General features: G+C 44.0%; 1 protein-coding gene across 1 annotated transcript in view; it reads left to right on the forward strand.

Annotated features, from left to right (window-relative positions):
* Window positions 1-27,766, forward strand: part of cdk19 (cyclin dependent kinase 19) — a 66,399-nt gene that overhangs the window by 17,266 nt on the left and 21,367 nt on the right. The window contains exons 3-6 of the mRNA XM_088909262.1: window positions 7,884-7,994; window positions 8,601-8,741; window positions 20,077-20,134; window positions 21,770-21,901. Coding sequence (XP_088765388.1) covers window positions 7,884-7,994; window positions 8,601-8,741; window positions 20,077-20,134; window positions 21,770-21,901 — 442 coding nt within the window. The remainder of the gene's footprint in view (window positions 1-7,883; window positions 7,995-8,600; window positions 8,742-20,076; window positions 20,135-21,769; window positions 21,902-27,766) is intronic.

Here is a 27,766-nt window from a genome sequence, read left to right on the forward strand (position 1 = left end):
AGTTGCTTGAGTTCTTGTAGGTCATTCTGTCGCTTACAAGGGAGTACAAAGGAGTAATGGGGACTCCTCTCCACCACCATCAGTATGCAGCCCCACCTGGATGATGCAGCAGCAGCCATAGTGCGCCAGTATACTCAACCCACACCAGCTCTCGGTGGGGAGGAGAGCAGAGTGATGAAGCCATTTCAGTGATGGGGATTATTAGCAGGCCATGACTGGTAAAGGTCAGGGGAAAATGTGGCCAGGACACCAGGGTTATACCCCTACTCTTTTCGAGAGATGCCCTGGGATTCTTAATGACCATGAAGAGTTAGGACCTCCATTTAACATCTCATCTGGAAGGCATTGCCTTTTTTTTTACAGTATAGTGTCCCCATCTCTATACTGGGACATTAGGACCCACACAGACTGCAGGGTGAGCGCCTCCTGCTGGTCCCACTAACACCTCTTCCAGCAGCAGCCTTAGCTTTCCCAGGAGTCTCCCCTCCAGGTACTGACCAGGCTCACTCCTGCTGAACTTCAGTGGGCTGCCAGCTGTGAGCTGTGAGCTGCAGGGTGATATATCTGCTGGTATATTGATTACTTTTGTATTTTTCTTTCTTGATTTTCACCAGGCTTGCCACTCAACAAGTTAAATAAGGTTATTACTTTTGCCCCTGTTGAATCTGCTGATAATGAGGTGATTCAGTGCGTATGCAACAGTCACTTGAGTGTATCATGGTCAGTCATGAATGATCAATTTATCAAAGTGAGGCCAAAAACAAATTTAGTCAATACTCAAATCCTATGCACTTTGTTTTTTTTAAAGCATCCAGGCATAAATAGAAGAATACGTTTCTTGTTATACTTAGGGTATAAAATGGATGTGGTTTGTTCAAAGTGAAAATTATGCTCCTGAAAATTTCCCCGAGGACTTAAACAACAGTAATTATTTGAATGTAATTGAATTCAGGCTATGATGACTGCTGATCACAGGGAGGGTTTTCATGTTAAGGTTTAAAATGGATTGCTTCCTCCTCGTTCGTTAGCAGTGTCTTTCAGTGTCTGTTCCTTTAGTAATCTTTTCCGCCTCTAAGAAGAAGTGAGTCCATGTTTAAATCCGCTTCAACTCCTAGTATCTCAGTAAGAAAGGTTCTGGGTCTAATGTTGAATACAGTCACGTTCAAAAGCATCTCACTTAGCTTATTACTGAGCTAAGTTCATGCTTGTTGCTGTAGAGACCATCTTACGTATACCTGAGGATTGACATCCTATATGGAGTTTCCCTGCCCAAGTGTTAGAAGAGCACTGTACCTCATGCTCACAGTGCATGACTGTACCTCACAGTGAGCAACTCAGAAGAGTCCCCGTCACTATACTGGGGCATTAGGACCCACACAGACCGCAGGGTGAGCACCCCCTACTGGCCCCATAAACACCTCTTCCAGCAGCAGCAGCAGCCTTAGTTTTTCCCAGGAGGTCTCCTATCCAGGTACTGACCAGGCTCACACCTGCTGGGCTTCAGTGGGCTGCCAGCTGGGAGTTGCAGGGTGATGTATGCATGTGATATTTCTTGGAATGAACAATGGACTTAACACAGTTTTGGAATAAAATACATTATTTCTAAGTTCATCCACTTTAAAAGTATGAGCTAGAATTTGTTTCCCCGCTCAGTTAAGCATTCATAGAAAATGTCCATAAACTGTGTGGAGCATCCAAAATCATTAAAACATACAGTGTATTTTCTGAATTTTTACAGTAGAGTGCAAATTAAGACCATACTTTGCTTCTGTATCTTCTGCGAATTTTATTTGTTGTGCATACAAGTTATGGCACTGTAACTGAAAATCCTGAAAAACTACCAAAATCAACAAAAATATCCAGTTGTTATTGTGACCTACATTTATACACCAAGTACATCAGCTAGTATAGTAAGTGAAAAGGCTTATATTGTAGCCAAATAATAGAAGCTTATGATCTAGCAGATTTTTGGTGTTGATCTGAACAAAATAGGTTCAGAACATAGATTAAGTTTGGTACCAGGTATTAGGTCCAACATACTACACCCATTTGGGTAACAGCTCAGTATTACATATTTTGAAACCCTGACAGGAAACTTTGAACTGTGCTTTTAGTTTGGGATTTGTTTTGCATTAAATGTAATGTTTCCTACAGTATTGTGGGTGTGTGTGGAAGGGTAATCAAATAGCAAATATTCAGCTTTAATATCCATGCATTTTCTAACCACTTTATCCAATTCAGGTTCACAGGGGAGCCTGAGCCTATCCTGGCAAGCAACCTGCACATGGCAGGATACACCCTGGGCAGGAAGCCAGTCCATCACAGGGCACACACACAACCACACCAGGGTCTCTTTTCCCAGAAACCAAGAGACTGCAGCACCCAGAGGAAACCAACGAGAACACAGGGAGAACATATAAACTCCACCCAGACAGCACCCCAGGAATTGAACCCAGGGCTCCAGTGCTGTGAGGCAGCAATGCTAACCACTGCACCATCATGCTTCCCTGAGCTTTAATATGTTTGTGCAAGATTGTCTTTCCAGTTGCAGCTCGTTGTGCTCCCTGTTGCTTTGCAGGAATATACTGGTAATCTCGGAGCTTATTAGTACAGTAGTGCGTCATAAAACAGGATAAGTTTGTAATGGAAAGCACACGCTTGGTTTTCCCTGCTGAAGGTTAAATCGCAGAGGCGCTGCTGCAGGATGGAGAATCAAGTGCTGCGTTGTTCTCCTGACTCTTCTTTTAATTCCAGCTGCACCAGGGGCTGCAGCTGGCGCTGGCCGCATAACAAAGGCATAAACTAATTGCTGCTTATTAGCTGTGCTGTTCTGTGTGTAGCAAGACAGGGCCTGCAGAATACAGTAAGTGATGCATCTTATCAGTGCTCTTCGTTCATTAAGCTTGCGCTGCTCAAAGTGGCAATGAAATTAGACCTTGTCACGAAACCAGCCTTCCTTTTTTACAGGAAGCAAGAAAACACCTGGCATCTGATAACTGGATAGTGAGTTTTTAAAACTAAAATAATCTATTAAATGCAACTAGTCTATAATAGACTTAGTAACAGGTTTCTTCCATGCTGAAAAGAGAAGAAAGAAAACGCAACGTTTCGGCTGTGGAGCCTTCTTCGGGTGTCAGCTACCCACCTGAACTACTATAATGGGCTTATCCTACTACTTTAAGGGTAACATTGTAGTTCTTCTTATTATACAAGGTTATGTCTCTGAAACTTTGATTACAAGGTAGCACAACATGCAGCACATTTTGAGACTAGTTTCTGAACGTGTAGCTCTCCAGTGTTTAGAAGATATAAACAGTTTTTATCCAGCTTGCCAAGAGTTGACCTAAGAGGTTAACAAATGGATGGATGTTTTATCCATCATTAGAAATATTAGTATCACTCACTTCCCCTGTCTATTGGAAAGAGAGCATGTTTGAGTTGTAATTTCAGTTGAAATTTCATAATACAGTATGAGCCATCGCAGATGTTGTCTATACATTTCTAACAACACTCATCTGAAACAACATTTCTGCAGAAATCCAAAACGGTTTGCCAAGTGGGCGTCAGGGCTGGATACCCGTAACCAAGTCCATCCAGGCCTCCCGGGGCTGACCGCCTCCCGTTGACCAGTGCAAGAGTCTGTAACATTTGTGTGCGTCAGCAGTGAAACTGCATGTTGATTGGTGGAGGGCTGAGCGGGAATGACGGTTGCTCAGGGTCACGGGTCATAGGAATGTAGGAGCTAACGGGTTCGGAGTTACAGGTTAAAAAGTAAAGAGTTTGTTCGACTGTCGCATCGTCCTCCTGGGTTGTTCATTTCTATACTATATGTGTACAAGAAACAAGACAGTGTCCACACCCCTGCCCTGGCTCTGAAGCTGCGCTAGGCCAGTTTTCTGCAGGTTCACAGAAGGACAGAGGTTTTACGGTTTCCTCTTCAGCCCTTGAGCAGAGCACCGTTCGTCATCACGCATGGCCATTAAAAGGTTACTGGAGATCCACCGTGCCTCAAGCCAGTTCCCTCGGCTGTTCAGCGTTCAGGGTTTCTTTTACAACCTGCCGTGTTACGGCAAGTGTCCACCAGCTTTTCGGGACCTTCTTGTGAGAATTCCCTGCGCTACAGCTATCCGCCGCTGTCTCAGGTCACGCCGTTCGCCTGCGGTTGAAGAAACGCAGAAAATGAAAGTGCATAAGAGATTAGACCAATTTCCAAACCCTACTGTGAGTTTGTAAAATTGAATCGTTTTCTTGGCGCTTAGACTCCAGCAGGATTTAGACAGCAGTCGCAGAAAAGTCCAGAGTTGAATGTCCCGGAGAGGGCTGGCATATATATTAAGACAGTCACTGGCTGTGGTCTTAATCACAAGATCACGCGCGCACAGAAAAGACACCGCAGTGGTATTCAGACATCTGGTGCTGAACCTCTGCCTCTGCTCACTGAATTGTGCTGGGAAGTCAGCACGAGTATTTCTAATCTGAAGCACTCTGAAAAGATTCTTTCATGTAATGAATTTAACCCCCGATTAAAGCATAAGCAGATGTCCTTCACAGGCTCTCTGCAGTGCAGTGCGAGAACCAACCAGCTAGTTTTTTCTCTTGTCCAGATTGCCGAAGTGCAGTAGATCAGGCTGACGCAGTTCAGATTTCTTTTTGCCATCCTTTGCTGCTCGGTGTTGTGGTGCTTATGTTCGAGTAAAGGTCTCGGTACTTCAAAGGCCAGTGTGGTTTAAATGTTACAGGATGCCCAACGTCAGAACTCCAAATGATCCCTGTTGGTTGTTCTTCCACTCTGTGTATTGGAGACACTTGGCTGATCAGCTTGGGGAAGTCCTGTGGTATGAATATCCATTCGTATTGTTTGCACCAACAAAATCTCATTATGTGTAGTGGTCGCATTTCACAGGGTCCCATCAAAGACAAATTCTGAATCATCAGCTCCCCTCCGTCTCATTGAGTTCTCCTGACGATTGTCTCCAGTCTTCAAGGGACCTGGGGACGTTAGATTTTAATGATGCTGTCATGGATCGTGGCAAGGAAAACAGCCTGATAAGTAGCAAGCCACGTGCTCAGAAAAGAATGAAAAAACAACATTAGAAAACGCGATGCACAATGTCGCCTGTTTCAACACCGTACCCAATGACTGCATCCGTCTTTGAAGTGGAAAGGTCGTTAAAGCCTCAGTAGGGAAGGTTTAATGAATGAACTATAGAATAAGAAAAACAAGCCTGTGACACAGCCTAAGAGATGGCTTCAGCTGTTGGTGCTTCTTCGGCGTTGTGTGCAGATAGTGGGCGTTGGCGTTGGCATTATAAACTATAAATACAGAATTGAAAACATTGTGCAAGGAGAGACTGCTGGTGAAAAGACTGGAGGGTTTATGTTGACACAACAAGTTTGTCTTCCGGACAGTGCGGGAAAGCAATTAAATAGGCGAATGCTAGGCTGTTCAGTTAAAAGCACAGAATATAAATCAAGAGAGGTTATGTTAACACTATATAACACACTAGTAAGAATATTTGTAGAGCTGTGGCCACCGCATTATAGAGAAGACATTGCAGCTCTGCAATGTCCGGAGAAGAGCAGCCAGATACATTACTAGCTATAAAGGAGTGTCCGACACTTAGAGACTAAAAAACAAAACAGAGAAGACTAAGAGTGGACCCGATCCTAATGTTCAAACTCCTCAAAGACCTTCACAAAGTCAACCTGATGGACTTCTTCAGAGTCGACAGTGAAACACGAACCGGAGGACACCAGTGGAAACTGAGCGTTTAAAACCAGGAATAGGAGGCACTTCTTTACGCTAAGGGTTGCGGGTGGATGGAACAAGCAGTCAGGCCACGTCGTTGAGGCCGATACCCTGCCTTCTTTCAGGAAATGGCCGAAAAGACGCCATTGGCACCTGACTACCAAATGTGTTAGAGGGGCCAAACATGCTGGCTTTCTCTTGTTTGTAACCTTCCTGTTACTCTCGTGTTGTTTGTCGGGTTTGGTGCGGCCCTTTGTTTCAGTGCTGCAGAGTCCTGTGAGAGCTGTGCGTTGCTCCTTGTTTTGCTCACTCCTCTTTTGGATGTGTTCCCACAGTGAGCTGTTTACAACTGCTGGCCTGTCTAATGAGCAGTGGCCTGTTTCCAGCACTCGTTCAAGCTGAAAGAGCAAGAAGGAGAATTATGCTCCACACCGAATTAATCAAAAGCCTTGGAAAAGAACTGCAAAAGATGAAATTGTTCGGAAGACTGTGCACGTCCTAACCTGAATGAGGCTGCCTCTCTCATTCTAACTGTAAACCACTTTACGATCTTTGGTGTTTTACAATGATCAAACTGCTTTGTAAGTTTGAGCTGCTCTTCTCCAGTGGCAGCTTGCTTTTGTGAATGACCCTGTTAATGTTAAGGATATAACCCTTTATTGTTCTACAATTGTTGTTGTAGAATTCAGTAGTCATTCAGAAAAATGAGGGGATCCATAATATTTAGTGCCCTTGATATTTTTGTTATTTATGCAGTGTGTGAGTATTTTTCTCCTGTTTGACATGAGCAGTAAAAAGCTGCACAGTAGTTGGATGTTTGCCTGTGTTAAGAGAATGCGCCTTTGCACTGAAGTGGTTTCATGTGCTGGAGTATGAGTTTCTGCATCAAGTCAGGCTAGTAATGTTGCTGTCAAAGGTATGTTATGACAATTTATTTAACATGGTGCTTTTTCTGATCTTGCATCCAGAAATAAATTGATTGACTATTTCTGTGGGTAATTGTGTGAAGAGTGCAGCAAAACTTTTTTTTGAAAAATCAAATATTATCGGAAAAGATGCTCTATCAAATTTGGTCATGATAAATGGTCAAAAGCTGCGTTGAGTACAGCGTCTTTTTCTGAAAGGTAAGTGCTACAGTTACAGACGGTGGCACAGTGGTTAGTTAGCATGGCTTCCTCCCATCGATCAGGGTTCAATTCCTGGGCTGCTGTCTGTGTGGAGTTTGTATGTTCTCCTCGGGTTCGCTTGGTTTCCCCTGGGTGCTCCAGTTTCCCCCCCCACAGTCCAAAGACGTGCTGGTAGGTGAGCTGGCTTCTGGGAACATTGGCCCTGGTGTGAGTGTGTCTGTGCCCTGTGATGGACTTGTTCCCATTGCCTGCTGGGATAGGCTCCAGCTGCCCTGCTGTATCGGTTTAAGCTGTTAGACAATGGATGGATGGAAATGCTCCAGTCATCAAAACATGAGCTCATCGGTACCCTGTTCCATACTTACCAGAAAAAAAAAATCTGACTGTACTGTAAAACAGGATTTGATTGCAGCATCTTAATTTCACAAATCACCTTGGAGGTATGTTTTTGAGATGCTTGCTTAAGCCATGTCTTTTAATTTATGGCACATGTTTCATACAAATAATATATTTCACCAAGTGTTAATTTTGCATATTTATTAGTAGTCGCAGCTCTAGGAAAAATGTGTTGCTGTAGAATGAATGGTGGAATAAAGAAATTTGTAAATTGTAGAATAAATTGTATAGAATAGTTTTTTACAGTAAGTATGTTCTGTATCTACTGTCAAGTACATTAGGGAAACAGAGCAATAGCATACATTTTTGTTGTCTTTTCCAGCTCTGTCTTGTTGCGTATATGTAGTTTCATTAAAATAAATGTCTTCGTCTGTTTAAATGCCTTCTTGTATAACGTTTTCGTTAAGGCAATGTTGCTTAGTAAAGCGCTGTGCTTTATTTCATGCTTAATTCCAAAAATAGTAAAAAAAAAGTCAGTTTGATTTATTTACAGCCCATTTTTTCTCTTGCAGTCTTGTAAGCAGGTAGTGAAGCTTCATATGGCGAGAATTTCACGTTCGCCTGCTTGTTTGGAGGACGTGGTCTCACTGGTGTCACTTTCCCTTTTTCAGCTGCTCCGAGAGCTGAAGCACCCTAATGTGATCGCACTGCAGAAGGTCTTCCTGTCTCACAGCGACAGGAAAGTCTGGCTTCTCTTCGATTATGCAGAGCACGATTTGTGGGTATGTCAGAAAAAGTTAGCCAGGTGTGGCACCCTGTTCGTTCTGAATAATATGGGATATGGGAACAGAGCAGAGCATTTTTACATGAGTCATGCCTGGGCTCAGACGTTGTGATTTGGCACACATACAGTACCTACTCTTCTACAAACCCACGTCATCTAAACACTCATTCAGGAGACTTAGCTTACCACACCTTATGAGTAAATATTGCCAGTCCTTGATGTTTCTGAAACATAAAAAAGAAGAAACAGTTATATAAATCACTCGTATAATCGAATTACTTAAGGACTTTAATGTCTTTGTATGCTCCTGAGTGCGTACATTTGTCATCTGTAATTGCGGTATACGATTTCATTCTTAATTACCCACAACGCATAGAAATAATTGTGGTTTTTGTTCTTAATTACCCGCAAAAGCCATAATTGTAGCTTAGACAACTTAATTATCATTTGGAGAATTTGTCGAAATGATTGAAGCCTCCTGAATTCTAAAAATAAATATTGTCCCTTATTTTAAATGAAAAATAATGGGGTATTCCTGTTGGACAGCTATACCTTATCCAGAAACCTTAAGCAGTGTTTTTAATGTCTCTTTCTTTCCTCGCAGCATATTATAAAGTTTCACCGTGCCTCCAAGGCCAATAAGAAGCCCATGCAGTTGCCCAGAGGGATGGTGAAATCACTGCTTTATCAGATTCTCGATGGAATTCATTATCTTCACGCAAACTGGGTGCTTCACAGAGACCTCGTAAGTAGTGCCTTTCCCAGCTCTCGTGCGTAATTCCCAGAACCAGTAACTGGGCTTCGTCAGTCGTGTGGCGTACCTGTACACCCCAGCACTGTGAGGAGTGGCACGGACTGCACGTGGGGTGCCTTCACTTCATGGTGGCGTTCACCACCTGTCAGGGCCGAGGGGTACCGCTGTGTACATCCTCCAGGACTCCAGGAAGGCTAAGGATTAGTCTCTTTAATTTTTTTGACAGGCATTCTTCTGCAAAATCACCAAATGTTAAATCTATGATACATGCTTATAGACAGTTCCCACAACGTTCCTGTCTGTATTTATTGGGACACTATCTAAATGGTGGTAGTTAATGGAAAAGACAGACGTTTGATTTTTGCCTGTCTTCAGTGGCAGTGCAAGGCTCAGACTGCATTGTCGGTCTTGACCTTGAGAAGCACTCTCACCTCCCCTTACAGCCCCGTGAGATGGCCTTCCTCTCATTTTCCCACACTGCTCTCCAGGGGAAAGCTGTTTTTCACCTGCTCTGTCCTTTCCACTGTCATCACATCTGCCTTTCAGCGCAGAGGGAGTGCAACGGCTCAGATTGTGTAGATGTCCCCCTTTTCCACTAAATATCTCATTGTTTGACAGCGCCATATGTTTAATTTAGGGAATTTCCTACTTAAAAGCACCGATCGCTCCTGCGTCTCGGCTCACAATGGCCACGCCTGTAGCTCTCGAGGAGAATGAGGTAGGCCTGACGATCTGGGGCAGGCGCCCAGAAAGCTGCAGGAGGCGCAGTGTCGGCGAGGTAGCCTGCCCCAGGGACTCACCCCCCTTCCGCTGGCTGAGCCGGTCAGGAGCCCACTGACCTTAAAATATGTGTTTGCACACTCGCCAAAGAGTGCGTAGATTGGAGGCTTAGCGGCACGTACGCTCTCTGCATCCGATTCACAGGATTACTGAAACAGTTTTCTTGGCTGGGAAGAGGTGACTGCATGCAGCAATCACCATGTTGTTTAGACAGAAATATCAATTGAAAATGTTTTCCTAACTCAAGATGTTCATGCATACCTGATATCTTAAGGCATCTTCTTCATTTGCTTTCTACGTGTGGTGTGATGTGGTGTGTGGTCTGTGAGTCTGTGTGGTATGCCAGAGCTAAAATGTCTGCTTCCTGTTGTTTGCCTTACACAGATTAGATGGGTTAAAAATCTCCTGCCAGCTTTATCGTAAGTGAACTAGTTTAATCTCTGTGCTGCCTTTTCTTATCTTCAACCACAGAAACGTCTTAGTGCTCAACCATAGCAACTGGAAAGTAACAAAAATGTAGTTATCTTTGTGTGTGCATCTTCACCCTCCACTTCGCGTGTGTCCCCGATCTGCGAGTGCTTTCCCCACGCTCTGCATGGAGATGAAAAACGAGTAAGCTGCCCTTATGTGTATTTGCGTTATCACTCATTTGAATCGAGTGATGACTTCATCCAGTGCAATTTGCAGCTTGTGCTGAATTGTGGAGCTGGGAGATGTGGGATTTGTACTTGTTTGCACACACAGCAGGACTTCACCCACCAAGCTGCTCCTCTCAGCCCGGCTCCAACAAGTGCTGGTGTTTGCCCAGGATATCAGCTTCAGGAGCTCTTGGCCAGGAGCTCTTGGGCAGTCCCAGCCATAGCGGCGGAGGATGTAGCACTGACTTGAGCTGACTGTTCAATGACCAGACAGCTTTTCTAGGGCTCTACCGGCTGAACCAGTGGAGCTCTATTTTTTAAAATGTAGTTATCATTGTTCGATTTTTCATTTCCTCCATACGGAGGAAAACTCCTAAGTGTTGGAGACAGTGTGGAAACCAAGGTGATCATTGGCATATATTCTGGAACTGCCCTAAAATAAGGCTTTTCTGGAAGGGGTTACATGAGGCCCTGGAAACTATATTTGAAAGGAATGTACCCTTTACATTTGAGGCTTTATATTTTGGTAAACTGGATTTTGTTTGGAGGGGAAGTGATGAATATTTGTTTGGAATCCTTATATCAGGAGGGAGAAAGCTATAACAAGAAAGTGGCTTCTCACAGATCTACCAACAATGAATGATTGGATTGAATTAATAAAGGAAATATATATATAATGAAAAAAATAACATTTTCACTAAAATTACAAATGAAAAAAATTGTCAAATATTGGTCTAGATGGGTTCAGTACATTAAACCTATAAGGTCAGATTTTGTTGAGATACAAAATAACTGAAATTTAATAAGATACATTTATATACAGTAGTCTCCTCCCTTTTCATATTCATAAATGTATACATCTTCCTTCTTTTGCATGTACAGTATATAGTTTTGTTAAAAAGTTATATAATTGTAAAAAAAGAGGGGAACAAACAGGAATTTGTGCCTGTGATGTAAGGCTGAATAATGGTTGTTCATATGTAAAATGGTTGTGTTTTGTTCTCTAAAATAAAAAAAAAAAAAATGTAGTTATCATGGCAGAAGCTTCCAATTGTAAGAGCGCGGCTTGTCACAGTCAGGGCTGCTGCAGCCTGGAGCCTAGTCCAGACAGGTAGGGTCAAAGTGCCAACGAGGGTACAGGACTGCTCTCACCCTGGACAGGACATGAAACAAGCAGCAGTTTATTCTTTCCTTTTTTTAAAACAAATTTTAGAATTGCACGCTACGCTGACGTTGTTGTTTTTTTCCTCCTGCACATTCAGGTGAAATGTGGATGAGTGCAAGGCAGGTAGGCACAGTAGCAGCATCTGAATAATTCTCATCGGTGCCGCCGGCCATGGGCATTAATTATTTACCCCCACAGTAAATCAACACCTGTTTCTTTTATCCGCAAAGAAAACAAGCGCTAAAGCTGTCAAGTCTCAAGTTACACGTTCCAGGCTCTTAATTTATAGCCGATCCTTACAGCCAGCTTAGACATTTCTTCTTGGTTGGGTAAATGTGATCATTTTCTGAAAAAACAAATGGTGAATTTAGTCAGGTGGGAAGTGTGAATATATTGTTTGTGTGATCATTTGAGACCTTGGCAACCGAAGCCAGGAAGTGGAAGACGGGTACAATCAGTATACATGTATATGAAATGCGTACAGTCTGTGGGAGCAGTTTATGGATTAGGAGTAGACTTTTTAGTTGAGCCACCTTTGGTCAGTTTGGATCTGAAAAAGGTGACATTAGTGTCACCATGGTAACGCCTTTACTGATAGCCCTCTGGTGAAAAGCTGCTGCCGTGTTGCTGTCAAGTTATCCTCCCTGAAGTTATCAACAGGAAGGAGATAAAATAGCACCCAAAGTATTTTGGGCCTTAACAAACAAAGCCATAAGTTAACCACCTTTCACCGTTTTCCTTCATAGTTTCAAATAATGTTCCTCCCCTTAAAGCCCTTATTAGCACCTCAGGTGAAAAAGTGAGCCACATTGCTTACTTCTCAGCCTTCTTGTTTTCGGATCCTGGCATTTGTTGTTTCTTTGTCGTCCAGTGCCATCAACAGCTCGTGCTGTCTGAGCATACAGATATCTTAAAGAGTTCCTGTATTAAAACCTGTAGCACTGGTCATGCTTGAGAACGGTTACAGTGCATATAGAAGCACAGATACTTTTTTGACAGTCAGTCATCAAGAAAATCCGTTTTTGAGAAAAAATCTAAATCAAAATAAGAAAGGGAGCTGGAACTGAAAAATGCAGTTGAACAAAGTTGAAAGGGGGTTGTTTGTACCAATCACTCTAGCGTTCCCCTGCAATTTTAATATTTGCATAATCATAATAGTTTGAACGTGTTTTGAATTTTCTCAAGTCAATCAGGCTTGCAAACAATGAAATCAAGATGTTTTATCAATATCACGTCTGTTGCATAGAGCCCCCTCTACAAATGTGCGTGTACGTACTGTAATAGTAATAATAATAACTATTTAATATTATAAATAGTAACTATTTAATAGTACAGCCTGTCACTCTCAAGCATTTTAGAGTGGTCTGAGTGCTGATTTTTTAACTAATAAAATACTAATGTTGTTGTATCTGTTCTGTGTTGTGTTTTGCATCGCTCGCTGTTTAAATTCCCCCTCTGGGGGATGAGTAAAGTATTTGTAATTAAATTTAACAGAATTAAAAGATTATTCTACTGAGATTTAATATTTCTGTGGGCTGTCCTGCCCCTGTAGAGATTTTTTTTTTCCATGTCAGTCTTTACTTTTTTCTGCTTCTTTTTGGCTCGCAAAAAGTTTCTTAATTAACAGTCAGAAGGGGGTATGTTCGGCGGTTTAAAAGTCACAGTTCTTTGCAGTGCTGTTACGGCTATGGCAGCGTGTCAGGATCCAGAAACAGTGGAGAGACTGTTTGCTGAGAGACGTTGATCAATTTTCTGGTTTGCCCTAGTAAAGGAACTCCTCGGTAAATCACTTAGACTCATCAACAGTCCAGAAACACAGGAAAAAGACAGACAGGTAGGCAGAAGCAGAGAGCCAAAAAGAGGCAGGACGAGGGAGGGAGAGACACAAGTGCGTGCCAGGCGAGAGCACTGTGATCAGATCGGCCTTAAAGACCAGATTCTCGCTAAGCGCTGGAACCTTGTTCAAGAGCGCTCGCCTTCTGTGATTTTAGGACACAACGATTTTCTTTAGAAATGCCATTTTAAAGACACCCTCTCCAGGTTAGTAATGCATTTCAGAAAATAGGGTCCCCCCAAAACTTTGGAGCGTCCATCTATAGTAAGAGTGATTTAGCTCTTGGGTGTATTCTGTTCAATTTCGGATGTAGTTTTCTCTCTTTTTGTTGGTGGGTTAGACATGGTATTACTTAGTCTGTGGCATTGTCGTTGTTAATAAATATTTGTTTCTCCCAGTCTGTCTCATGTATTACTCTATCGCCAGAGTTGTGACAGAAAAAGAACCGGTGTGCCTCTAACTATACCAGTCACTCTGGCACATTTTTGGCACGTCTTGTACAATTTGGGGAGTCATGATTAATTATCTTAATTATTAATTATCCTACCCAGTATTTCAGTTTCTTAACCCCTATATTTGTCACAATATCTTCCAGATTAAGAAACAAATGTGCATGCTACGCATTTTCAGGTTATGCAACTGGAGTTATAATTATGGGTGTTGATACATGAGATCTTTCAGATGTCGGCTGAGGCCTGTTACACAACCCGTGTGGTATCTGTCCACTCAGGGCGGCCACTCTGACCATGCGGCGATGAGGCCCACAGACAGCTGACTCAGGAGTGTTAGCGTTTTGCAGGCCTCAGGTTGTTGGTGTTAGGTTATTCCAGCAAGAGAAACCCCATTGCATTCTTCAAGCCAGAAAAGGAACAAGCGTGTTCTTGAGACCAATGTGGACAAAATGGGTGACCAATTTTTGAAGAAATAAATACTTGTGATCTGAATTAACCAGTAAATGTTCTTAAGCTACCGTCATAAAAGATTATTAATGAAGACAGTCTGTTTTGGCAGATGCTGCTGACATTTCTTCTGGTATGCGGGTGATGTGAGTCTCATGCTCTGAAGTCTTGAAGGGTTGAGGGTACGAATGAAAAATATGAAAAAGCAGTGTCAAGACGGGTTCAGTTCCAGACCGGGGGTGCTGTGTGTGTGGAGTTTGCATGTTCTCCCTGTGTTTCCACGGGTTATCTCCAGGTGCTCCAGTTTCTTCCTACTGTCCAAAAATATACAGGTAGTTTAATTGGCTTCTGGGGAAATTGGCCCTGGTGTGTGTGTGTGTGTGTGTGTGTGTGTGTGTGTGTGTGCATCCTGTGATGGACTGGCGTCCCGTTCAGGGTGTACCCTGCCTTGTGCCCGTTGTGTGCCAGGATAGGCTCCGGCTCCCCCACGACCCTGAATTGGATGAAGCGGTGAGAAAATGGATGGATGGAGTGTAAAACAGATGCTTGTCAATTAAAGCAGATTGTAGCAGTGGTGACCTCTGAGGTCATCAGTAATTTCAGCAGGCAGGGGCCTGAGACCCCTGCAGAGTGACAAGAGGATGAGGAAGGCACTGATGCCTTTGAACTGTCTTTCCAGTTTAGTCTGGGACTCATCCCCTGTCTCAAGAAGAAAACCAGCGAAACTTCACCTCCAGAGCAAGTCAGGTCTTAAAGTTTAAGCACACATGCTGTAGATATGTAATCACGTAGAACATTTTGTGTCAACCTGTAGTCAATGAAAAGACCTAATTTCTTGGAGACCTCATGAAAGAACAATGTGCGCTTACACGTTTAAACAATGGATATTACCTAAAAAAATTTTGCTTGTTCGTGATCTGAATATGCGTTAATATCAGCAATATTTCAGTAGCTCCCAAACATTGTTTTTAGGAAAGGCTATCTAACACATAAAACTTCTTTAGACTAGAAGAATCATACTTTATTTGGAATATCGGTCTCAAAAAGTAAGGAGGCTTTCAGCATTGGGACATTAGTGTATTGTGCTTTTTAAAACGTCGTCTCAAAGTAACTTGTTGTTTTTAGCTGGTTGCCGTGATGTCTTATCTTAATCCTTTCCCTTCCTGCCTTGAATAGCCCTTTCAATACCCGGCCTGATTTTTGTTAAACAGATCTGATCATTTATCAAGGTTCCTTTATTGTAAACATTCTGCCTTCTCTTCCTGCGATTGTGGCTCTGTATGAGTTTCACATGTAAGTCAAAGTGCCTCTGAAATGTGTACTTTCTCTTTTTAAGCTTGCCTTTTATGTTTGGAAGGTCATTCAAAGTGACTTAATTAGAAGGGTCAGCTGAACATGCACTTTATACTCCAAAATAAATGTAATTAATTGTCCGCGTTTTGGGAAACAAGCCTTTATCAGCTTGTCCTGAAGACGGTTTGTTTGCCAAAATGCTGACAATTGTTAAATACAATTTATTTTGGAGTATAGTGTGTGCATTGAGCCAATTCTGCTATCTATACTGTTTTTGTTCGATACTGTGATTTTTGAGTGTGTGTTCTTTTTCTCTCTTCTTGTGTTCAAAGTGATTACCTTCCCCAGGAGGTTCGGTCTGTGTATTTCTTATGGTGTCGTGTGTGCAATTCTGGGGATTGCGGGAAAAAAAAGTAGGATGTTGAACAACTGCCACCACAGGTTCGTTATTTGAAAGTATGGCTAGCATTCCTATCGGTGCTTTTGTTACATAAAAACAGCTGTGTACTTGTGGCTTCCTGTGTCATGCAAGTCGATCAGTCAGGTGTAAGTGAATTAGTGCAGGTCTGGAAGAGGAAGCCATGCCTGCGAATATCATTATCACATATGTCGCCACTCTGGATCGGCCATTTCACTAAAGAGGAAACAGCTTCCATTCATCCAGGCACAGAGTGTATCATTCATGTCATAAGAGGAATAAGGAGTCCCTGCTCCCTGCTGGAGGAAATCATGACTGGACATCAGATATGTGACACGCTTTGCAAGGGCGTTTTCAGTGCTACTGAACAGAGGTTGGTTAAGGAGGATTGTTCTCTCCAAATGGAATATCTTCCATCTTTCCACAGAACAGAACGCAGATAGAAAAATGGCTCCTTTTAAATCCTGGAAAGAATCATTTTTGCTTAGAAGTTGATCGGCAGACGCATCGGCTGATTCTCTGTGACACGTCCTGTCGTTTCTTTGTCGCGTGCGGCGCTGTTTCAGATGTGTAGGCCTGAAGGCCGGATTTAGGCGCCACAGTGCTGCTCGTCACATTTGCAGGGCTGGACTGATTATTCTGCGCGAAGGCGGAGCGGCGGCCTTCAGTCAACGTGGGGAAGTAGATTGTCTCTTTTGTGTGCCGCGGCCGCTGTGGCTGGGCGGGATGAGAGCACGTGACCAGCGGTGCCAGCGGCCTGGACTGCCCGTGCTGAGTGGGGATACGCCATTGACCGGCTCTGGCAGGACCAGCCTGTCGAGGGAGGGGGTGGGCCGGCCCCCAGCACCTCCGGGCTCGCCGTCATTGTGAGTGATTTTGCCAACAAAGGGCAGAGCCAGCCACTGGTATTGGCGTGTCAGTGTTTTGCCAGTTTTCTCTTACGCACGCTGTTCCAAGCGGCCTGCGGGCCCTCTGCGGCCGCTGATGCTGTTATGTAACAAACCCCGACCTCCTTGGCATCCCATGTGCTCTTTAGTAACTCGCCTGCTCCTCTGACCTCAGAGCAGATGAAAGCTCACATGACGCTCGGGGAAAATGCTCCTCTTGAGGGGGCTGAGGCCGAGCGTTCGGGGGGGGTAGACCTCATGGCACATCATGAATGACCCGAGGGTGACAGCACAGCCCGACCCGGAGTTTATGAGGTGCTATAGCCGACTGAAACACAGCAGCATCCACCAGAATCCTTACTCATCTGTCAGAAGGGCACAGCCCGGCAGCGTGCGAGAACGGACAGTGTCGGGGAAAGTTACTTTAAAAGGCAGTCCATTACAGCTGCAAGGGATTACTTTTTAAAGTTAATGGGGGGGAAAAATATTATTAAACAGTCAGAACTTTTTCACGTAGTGTGTGCACAAGTGCTGGCTCTACTGAAATCAGACAGGCATTAGCTGGTAAAAGGCAATTCCCCCAGTTTAGAAAAGCAATGGATAATGTTTGAAAATGAACTTTCCCCAACAATCCTGAAGTGAACTATAGACGTATCAATGTGGAAGACATCATTAGAAATGTGGAAAGGGAAAAGGGAAGTGATGTTATTGGGTGGCATTAAGTGCAATTTTACCACAATTGTTTCTATTCTTATTCAAACCATCCTTTAATTTTTTTTTATATACAGTATTTAAGGTCTCCTAGCAAGGAGGGTGGGAGTTCCTTAAATATTGCAAGCTTTTTAAAACTCATGGTCAGCGTTTCAGCTCTGAAGAATACATTTTTTGTCTGACTTCTGAAATTCACTGTCTGAGAAGTGCATTTTGCAGGAGCTCAGGACACCAAAAGCAAAGTTCTTGGCTCGTCCCACAGTAACCCGGTTTAGCCTTGAAGCTGTTGTATTAAGAGTGAGCTGTGTTCGGCTGTTGGTTTCTCTGGCTTTCTTACTGACAGCCTTGGCTGTCGGGTGTTAATACTCGTGGCTTAGAAACCTCAGCTGCACAAAACCTGATGTCCCTTCAGGTGTTCAATGTACAGCACCTCTGTATCAAACTGAATTAGGGAGAAAATCCCACGACTCACCCGAAGGAATACTTTCATTCCTGACTGTAACCTCCCCCCTTTTTTCCATGAAAGACTCCTCTGCTCACCGAGGCTGGGGAACAGCGTTTGTGTACGCTGCAGCACCTGGAAGAGCAGCGCTTTGAGGCGCAGTAAAGCGTGGCGCCTCGAACATTTGCATCATGCAGCTCGTTAGTAGGGCCGTTCCCATAGTAACAGCCCCTGCTCCGAGAGGAAGATGAGTAGGAGGCGACATGCGGCATCACAGATGGAACACGGTGTCTGACAGGGAATGTCCTGAAATGGAAGAAGGCCAGAGTCTCCTACATTTTGCAGTGTTGAGTTTTTTCAGTACAGAGTGGCACTATCAATCCTCAGTGCTCTGTGTGGGGGGAAAAAGGTATGTAGCGTAAATAGACTGTAACTCATTTTCATGTCCTTGGTAAAAATCTTTTGTGCATCCTGGCTGTCACTGGACAGCGTTCCATTAATCCAGGATTACGTTGAGAGTCTCCTTCCAAATGTTCTTTAAATATTTGTTGCCGTATGCCTTAGGGTCTCTCTCTCTCTGAATTTCAGAGCTGTATTGATTATTTTACACATTGGACAGTATACAAATTGACTACACATGACCAGTGCCAACAACTACAGTATATCACCCTGAAGCTCACAGCTTGCTTCCCATTGAAACTCAGCAGGAGTGAGCCTGGTCAGTACCTAGATGGGATCTCCTGGGAAAACCCAAGGCTGCTGCTTGAAGAGGTGTTAATGGGGCCAGTAGGGGGCGCTCACCCTGCGGTCCATGTGGGTCCTAATGCCCCAGTATAGTGGATGGGGACACTATACTGTAATAAAAAGGCGCCATCTTCCGGATAAGATGTTAAACCGAGGTCCTGACTCTCTGTGGTCGTGCACCTGCGATGTCCCTGGGAGGTGTCTGTAGGAAGGACCTGTTGTGGCTCAGCCAGTAAACCAGGGTGGTCAGTCACTGAGCCAGAATGGTGACTGACAGCCGTAGGCAGAGATAATTACATCAACCCAATTGAACAGAGCAGGGCTGTCTTTCCCAGGAAAGGGCCAGCAGAGAGGGAGAGAAAAGGTACAGAGGGAAGACTTAACAACTTGCTATTGTATGTCTGATTCCAGACAGGGCTGAAGCTTATTAATGTAAAGATAGGCCAATTCATATAGCTGGAAACTTTGTCATTCTTAGTTTGTCATCTGACTGGGAGGAAACTAACTCCAGGGGAAAGGCCCGTGTAGAACATGCAAACTCAATACAAAAGGTTTCCCAATATTGAACCCAGCACTCAAGAGCTGCGAGGCAGTGCTCACCTACATGACATTCTCACTTCTTAAGAAGTGTCACTTTAAGATGACTGCTAAATGAGACATTTGACACACAGATAATCTAGTAATTATCTGTACGTCTGGCATATAAGGTTTATTTGAGCCATTATACCTAATTTGATGGTTTCTGTTCATAAAGGATGGCATTTCAGGCTGAGATTACATTAAAAAAAAATCAGTGACTGTGTTTTCTGTCTTATTCCTGGGCTAAATGTTTGTGTTGTCTTCAGCTGTAATCCAATTGAGTGGTTCACTTCTGTTGTAACATCAAGAGTGGGAGAGGCTGTGGAGCAGCAGAAGAAAAGAGAGTATTTGCCCTCATTCTGTAGTAACCATTATGATGAATTACTGTTTTAATATACGGTATAAATGTCTGCGCTTTGTTGAGCTGCGTCAGCCCTTGGTACAGTATGTACCCGCTTCTGGGTGAGCATGAACGACTCTGGGCTGCTGGGGTCACCTGCATGTGACCTTTCCTCATCGGCCAGCTCTGCAAGATCTGGACCAAAGCAGGCTGCACATGTTGTGTTCATGCCTCCGTAACACAGGCCTGTGTGGAAGTGGACGAAGTGTTCATTTTTAGGGGCCTCTTGTCCTTCAGCTGAAATCAAATGGTTGTGATTCTCATAAATAGAAAAAACAATTCCCTGCCTTTTGGAATATCCACACTTCTTTGTCTCTGCTTACTGTATTCAGACTTTGGAAGAATGTTAAACTACAACTTAATCTCTCACCGTGTCTCATACGGAGTGCAGTACAAAAAAAATTGTCCTCAGGATGTAAATGGAGTGTGTCCATGTGCCAGGAACAGCCGTGCTGCGCAGTGGGAAAGCTGGAGGACTGGCTGTTTCTGGGAGAGGAACTCTCAGCGTCTAAGACACCTTCTCCTTGTCCTTTCAGAAGCCAGCCAACATCCTGGTAATGGGCGAGGGGCCAGAGAGAGGAAGAGTTAAAATCGGTAAGTAAAGCAAGATGAGTTTCCCCCTTTGCCCTGTGTAACCTCCGCTCAAAGCACAAGCGAGTGGCTAATGAAAATCCAGCAGAAACTGTGCCACAACGTCGCTCGGAACCGGCTTACAGGTCTCCTTGAGAAGAACGTTTTGAGGACATTTGCCAATCAAGCTCGTTTGGGGAATGGATCTGAGAATCGTCTCCAGCCTTTTCTGGAAGGAAATCAGTTTCAGCATGTCCCTGGGTGGCGTGTTCTGGACTCTCACTGACCTGCACGTATAGAGGCATCTCCTAGCACCAGACACATCCACTGCCCCTTAAATTCCTCGCAGCCTCCCGAGGTTAGACCATGTCGTGTGTAACATCGCACTTAACACTGTTCAGGTGACCTTGCAGTCCTTGATTAACTCCACGGCTCCGGCGTGAGTTTTTATACCATGTTTACTGTGTCAGAATATTTTGTAGCTAGCTTATCACGGCTTCCTGGAAGTGACTGTGCAGTTAGAAGGTATTAAACCAGCTGGCAAACCTGTCCCCAGGACCTGCCAAGAATCTGCAATCAAGACCTGGAGCCGAGCTACGGCACAGGATGTGAATGCTAGTTCAGATAATGTTGAGAGAGTTTCCATTTTATTGTCAAACACCCTCTTCACTTGTATTGCTTTTGATGAAGATGGGTTAGGAATTTGTAAGTGTTTCATGGTGTGCAGTATCCTGTGGAAGATATTCAATCATTCTTGTGCTTATGAAGCAGTGTTTTACAAAAGGTTGCCAACACTGAAGGTCACATTACTTATCCGAGTTAGGTTCCACCCTTGTTTTTTGGGTGTCACTGCCCAAATTAATTTTTAATTAAGTTTTAAAACACGATTTCAGCCCCACTTTTTGAAAATAATTACAAAAGTGCCATGGTGCAAGACCCCTACTGGTGGATACAGTACATCCGTGAAGGATTAAGGGAGCAAACCCTTTTCACTCTGGAAAAATGGAATTCCTGTTTAAATGTTCAAGGCAGGGGGGAGACAAATCTTCACCAGAGCAAACAGGTTTAAAGTTAATCTTTAATTTTTGTTTTATCAGCAAAAGCCCTCAAAATCTGGTCGTGCAGCTTGTTCTGACCTGGATGTCTGGTTTATGAGTTTATTTTACTGCTTTTGTTTTGATTTACGGTGCTATGGAGATGTGAGCTGAGCTCCATGCCCGACAGTGTAGAAAGGCATGCTTTCAGGGCAGGGAGAGAGTGTGTGTGTGTGTGAAGGGACAGAAGGTAAACGGACTGCCCCTCGAAGTGAGGTTATAAACAGTACACAGAAACCCGACAGTGGAAGTAACCAGGGAATGTTGTGAAAGCGAATGCATAAACAATAGCTGTTACACATTGATCTGTGTGAATTGTTCTTTTCTGTCTTTAACATTACCAAGACATCATGTTAACTAAAACAAACGTCACCTGGGATTTAGCAAAATGTCATGCCATGGCAAAATAGATTTGAGTTGTCAGATTGTTTTAGAGGTGTACAGCCCTGTGTTTGATCATTTTGTAGTTATACAATTTAATTTTGCCATGCCCTGCAGATGACCAGCATCTACATTAAAATGTCTTGTCTAAGGCTGATTCCTTTGTTCTTGTTTCTGCATGCAGCTGACATGGGCTTTGCAAGGCTTTTCAACTCCCCGCTCAAGCCCCTGGCGGACCTGGACCCAGTGGTGGTGACGTTCTGGTACAGAGCCCCCGAGCTCCTGCTGGGAGCGCGGCATTACACGAAGGCCATCGGTGAGCGCGCCAGGCCCGCTCTCCCGTCGCGGGGCTGGAAGGCCCGCAGAAACCGCACACTCCTTCATCGTGCGATGGAATATTAGAGGGGGTTGAATTAGATTTGTCCCGGTTTCGTCCGCAACAACATCTCGTGTTTTGCTCCCGATGCGTTGCCAATAAAAGCGAAGGAGGTCGTGTGTGTCGTGGGTCACACACTGTTCAGGTCAGGTGTTTTCAGTACCAACATTAACTCCAGCCGAAGTAAAAGATTCTCAATACTTAAAATACATGCCAAAAGAGAGAGTTATTTGTCTGTGATATTATTATTATTATTATTATTATTATTGTTATTATTGCTGGCACCCATTCCTAGGACAACATACATTGTATACAGCTTCCATTGAGGTCAGAGCAGACATGCCCTGTGCTTGTCAGTATTATTTATCTGAAGGGCACAGACTGGCACTGGAGGTCTGCAGTCAGTCTTGGCGTGGTGATGAGGTTGAGCTGGAGGTCGTGGCGGCCAGAGCACCCTCACTTTCCCTCAGAACGGTGACATCTGTGATTGGTCCGCAGGGAGAGATACTCTGCTCCTCCAGTCGGTGCACTCTGTGTCATTGGCGAGAGGAGTGGAAGTCAGAGTCCTCTAGTCCTGGTTACACCCGTGCACGTGTAGGGATTATAGCAGCAAGCACACTGATCAACAGTTAGCCAGTTTTTTTTTTTAGGGTATTTCTATTTTTAAGAACATTGTAACAAAGGTTACAGATGAGAGCGGGCCTTTTTTGTCTGTGTCTAACTTTCTTAAATGCACAGTTTTTCATAGAAAAAGGAAGAAAAACTAGATATTATGCGTTAAAAAAAACAACAAAGCAGGCTTCACCTACTGTACCTGGCAAAATCCCCCGCGGTGATCTTCCCTTCCAAATTCGCCTGCGCTGTGCTCGGTGTCACCACTCAGCCCTCGCCGATGACAGCTGCCTCGTTACCTGCTGCTGTTGTCCCCGTGCCTGAGAGCTGGGCTGGTGCTGGCAGTGTGCCGCTCGCACCAGATGTGACACGACTGTTTGGATAGAAACCAGGAGGTTCTATTTTTCTCGCCTGACTGTAGAGCCCTGTGCCTCATGCCCGCAGTGTATCGCACAGGAGATTTAAGATGAAACGTTTTCAATAAGGGCGTCCTTCTTGCCAAAACGTACATAATTCTCCTTACACTTGCTGTATACGGCGCTTTTCTGGACACCCCACTCAAAGCGCCTTACAGGTCATGGGGATCCCCTTCACCCCCACCAGTGTGCGGCCCCACCTGGATGATGCTCCAGTACTCTCCCCACATACCAGCTCTCAGAGGGGAGGAGAGCAGAGTGATGAAGCCAGTTCACAGATGGGGATTATTAGGAGGCCATGATGGGTAAAGGCCAGGACACCAGGGTTAACACCCTTACTCTTTCCAAGAAATGCTCTGGGATTTTCAACGACCGCAGGAAACCTCAGTTTTACATCTTGCCGCAAGGGCAATGCGTCCCCATCACTAGGGTACTTTACTATGCAGAGCAACTCCCATCTAAGACCTAGTTTGTTTCTGATCTGTCAAAGTTACTGTGGGCTACACAGGGGGATCCCTAACCACTTTCCCACCTGCCTCTCCACGCAGTTTAGATGGGCAGCTTGGTTTAGATAGTGTCAGGGTTGTATGATACACGATCCACTTCTTAATGATTGATTTCACTGTACCGTACTTTAAGGGCTAAATAACTTTCTGATCTTGGCATCTCTGCCACTTCTGCCTGGGCCTGCTTCAAAAGCTTCTTGGTCTCCATGGTGGGTTTGCTGATGCTCCTTTACCTTATGGGTTTACGAGTTGTGTCGTGGACTTCTATCTCTCTCAGCGGGGACTTGGCCTGAGTGCTGCCTGCTTGTGTTTAAACACAGAGGTTGAATCAATCAGAGTGAATGATTGAAGAGTGAAGATGCAGGTGATTCTTTTTCACCTGGGCTAGTTTAGGGTTGGCGTAGCAAAGGTTTTGAAAAGTTCTGCACCCGAAACTCACATTTTCACATACGTTCAGCAGTTTTAGCTTTATCAGTTAGACGAGCTGGAGGACGTGGATACTGAAAATGATATATACAAAGTCCTGTTTTATGTTTTAATTTAACTGATGCTTCTTTCTTCTCTTCTCATACTGCTTGTCTGACCTGTTTTTTAAGTTGTATGTTACTTATGGTTGTTGCAGCTGCTGTTCTTTGTATTGTGTTTTGATGATTCCTTAATGTCTTTGTGTCAGAGCATACATGCAAATAAGCGTTTCATTGCATGTGTGCATCTGCTTAAAAAACTGAACTGAACTATTTGAAAGTGACAAGAGCATAAGCTCAGGTAGCAACAGAATATAAAAACTTTGCTGTGAGGATGGATAATTTTGTAAGTTAACTTCTAACAGGGTAATATCTATATGTCCTTTCATAAAGCTCTATGTCAAAACAAACAACATTCCGTTTTATTCCCAGATAACTAAACAAATAACTTATATTGTTAACATGCAAACCTCCAAGGTCTACTTATTTGGTAGTTTTATAATGAATGTGTATTTAAAAGTCTGTTCTCCTGCTTCTGAAAAATGAGCTTGGGCTTTAACCATGTGGATGAGAAGCACATTTGAGACACTGCAACTGATTTTGTGAAGAAGAGTTTCCTATTCTTCATCCCAAACCGATCCTTTTTAATATTTCCAATCACATTGTTTACACAGTGATCCCACGTCCCTGAAACACAGAACCCAAAGATGTCCTCTGTGTCAACCCAGTGTGTACGCCTTTGCGTTTAATGCACTTGGATCGTATTTTGCAGTGGAGTTTGAAATTGGTATATACCCTGTACCAGTGCTGACGTTTCAGAATCGCCCTCATTCAGGTGTGTTAGCAGAAATGTAACCAACTGAACCTTCCCATGAGGAAAGAAAACACTTTTGGGCTTGATGGATAAATTCTTTGCCACCTGTGTCTGTTTATCTTGTATCTCGATCACCTGATAAGAGCTGTTTGACAGAGGAAAGGGAGCCAGCTCTTAATAATCTAAGGAAAGGTGGAATAACCTTCTTTATCCTGAAGTTACTGTCTGAACCATCCAGCAGATCAATTCAAAGTATCAGTTAGCACCAGTACCTCAGAGCTCAACTGGAACAAAAACTGCAAACACAGTAGTTCCCCATGATCAGGGTTGGGAACCACTGTTCTAGACCAAAGAGACTCCTTTCCTGATTTTCGCTTCCTGTTATTTCTGCCCCTTGCACCTACAGTTGTGTAGGTGTCAAATCGTATGTTTCTGTGAATCCAAGTGAAAAGAAGCAGAGAAAAAGTTCCTCTGCGTGGTGCAAACTTGAACTTGACATCTTCCGTCTAAATTTAATGCATAATTACTATTTGCAGTTTAGTAGATATTCAGGTTAGTAAAACAGTGAACATGATGTGTGCAAAAGTTTGGGCACTCTTATCATTACGTGGTAACGCCTCCAAATTCTGCAATTTCCCTCACGGGATCAATAAAGTATCTATCTATCATCTATCTATCTATTGGCAGAAACGCCAGCTCCCAAACGCTTCCTGAAGGCAAGTCTTTCGGTTTTTGCCTTGGGAATTTTTTGCCACGCTTCCTTGCAGACCTATTCTAGTTCAGAAATATTTTTAGGTCTTCTTGCATGTCTTGCACGTTTGAGGTCTCTCCACAGATTTTCAGTAATATTGAAGTCTGGGGACTGTACAGGCCATTCCAAAACCTTCATCCTGTTGAGTACCTCGTGGTTGGTTTTGAGGTATGTTTCTGAATGTCGTCTTGCTGAAATATCCACCCGCTTTTCAGCTTCAGTTTCTTCACTGACTCCAGGATATGAGCTTATTAGCTTTAGTTTAATCCATTTTTTCCAATATTTCCTGTGCCACTGGCTGCCACACAGACCCAAAGCAAAATAGATCCACCCCCGTGCTTAACAGTTGGCAAGGTGTTTTTTTCTTCAAATGCTTCTAAATGTATCTGCCGTGGTTGTGGCCAGAAAGTTCAGTCTTTGTTTCATCAGCCCACAGCACTTTGTTCTAAAACCTTTCCAGCTTGTCAAGGTTTTGTTTTGCATACTCCTGACGTTGACCTTTGTGATGAGGTTGTAGGAAAGGTTTCCTTCTGTCAGCTGTCCCAGGCGGATCATTTGTGTGTGAGGAATGCTGTACTAAGCCAGGAGCCATATCACCCTGCAGCTCAAAGCTGGCAGCCCACTGAAGCTCAGCAGGGTTGAGCCTGGGCAGTACCTGGATGGGAGACCTCCTAGGAAGCTATGGTTGCTGCTGGAAGAGGTGTTAGTGGGACCAGCGGGGGGTGCTCACCCTGCGGTCTGTGTGGGTCCTCATGCCCCGGTATCGTGACCCCGGGGTATACTGTAGTGGGCACCGTCTTTCAGATGAGACGTTAAACCAAGGTCCTGAAAGATCATTAAAGATCCCAAGGCATTTCTCAATAAGAGTAGGGAATTATCCTGGGGTGTCCGGGCCAAATTAACCCCCTCGGCCTTTACCGTGGCCTCCGAATTGTCCCCTTGTATGATTGGCTTGCACTGGCCCTGCGATGGACTGGCGTCCCGTCCAGGGTGTACCCTGCCTTGCGCTCGTTGCTGGCCGGGTAGGACACCTTATGGTATAAAGCGGTTTGGCACATGACATGACATGAATGCTGTACTATGGACCTGAGGGCAACTACTACAGTTTCAGCTAAATCCATAGGTTCTCAGATCTGACTGGTTTTTAAGCAGTGTTATCAGTTTTCTTCTGAATCTTCTGGATCTTACCTTGACTTCAACAGTTCCCTTTAACTTCCATTTCATACTGATGTTTCTAGCATTCTAAATTGCGAGCCGGGAGCGTTTAGAGACCCTTTTAAAGCCTTCCACTGATTTGTAAGAGTGAATTATTTTTATTTTCATGTCCGCAGACAACTATTTAGAGGAGCCCATGGATGTTAAAAATAAGCAGAACAACAGTCACCGCCTGAGAGGTCAGGAGGGTCAGCGTATTTGTGAATTGCCTTCACCTGATTTAATTTAGGGCCTAACAAATCAATCACGTTTTCGGGCCTTTGAAAAATACAAATGAAAAAAGTACTAATTAACTTTTGCTCATCAAACGTGACTTTTTTGTTTTTTTCAATTTGTTAAGATCAGCAAATAAATACTAATCGGGCATTACAATTTGCAGAACAATGTCATTGACATCACCAGACACCTGTTTGCTTCATTTTGCCAGATGTTTTGCCAGGCTTTAACTGTAGCCTCTTTAAGTTGCTGCTTGTTGGTGGGGCTTCCTGCCTTCAGTCTCCTTCTTATCAAATGAAACGCATGCTCAGTTGGATTCAGATCTGGTGATTGACTTGGCCAGTTTAAAATGTTCCCACTTTTTCTGTCCCGTGCGGTATGTTTCGGCACATTGTCCTGCTGCATAATGAACTGCCGCCCAATAAGTCTGCTGCCATTCCTTCTTACAAGATCTGTTTATCCCTGAATTCATCTTTAGTTAAGTCACCAGTAAAGACCAGTGAGCCTGTTCTGGAGTCAGACATACATGTCCAAGCCATGATACTCCCTTCAGCATGGTATACTGAAGAAGTGGGGTGCTTATGGTTATTGGCCGTTCCTGTTGTTCTCCACTCCTTAGCCTTTCCATCACTTTGATAGATGTTTCTTTTGGTTTCTTCTGTCCATAAGACCTTATTCCAGAAGTCCTGTGGCTCATCTCTGTATTTTTATTTTTGCAAATGCCACTCGAGCTCTTCGGTTGTTCCTGCTGCTGGTGAGGGGCCGACACCTTGCAGTACAGCCTCTGAGGCTTTCTTGGTGAAGTCTTCTC

Source organism: Atractosteus spatula, chromosome 2 (genome assembly GCF_055471065.1).
Source record: "Atractosteus spatula isolate fAtrSpa1 chromosome 2, fAtrSpa1.hap1, whole genome shotgun sequence".
Taxonomy (NCBI): Eukaryota; Metazoa; Chordata; class Actinopteri; order Semionotiformes; family Lepisosteidae; genus Atractosteus; species Atractosteus spatula.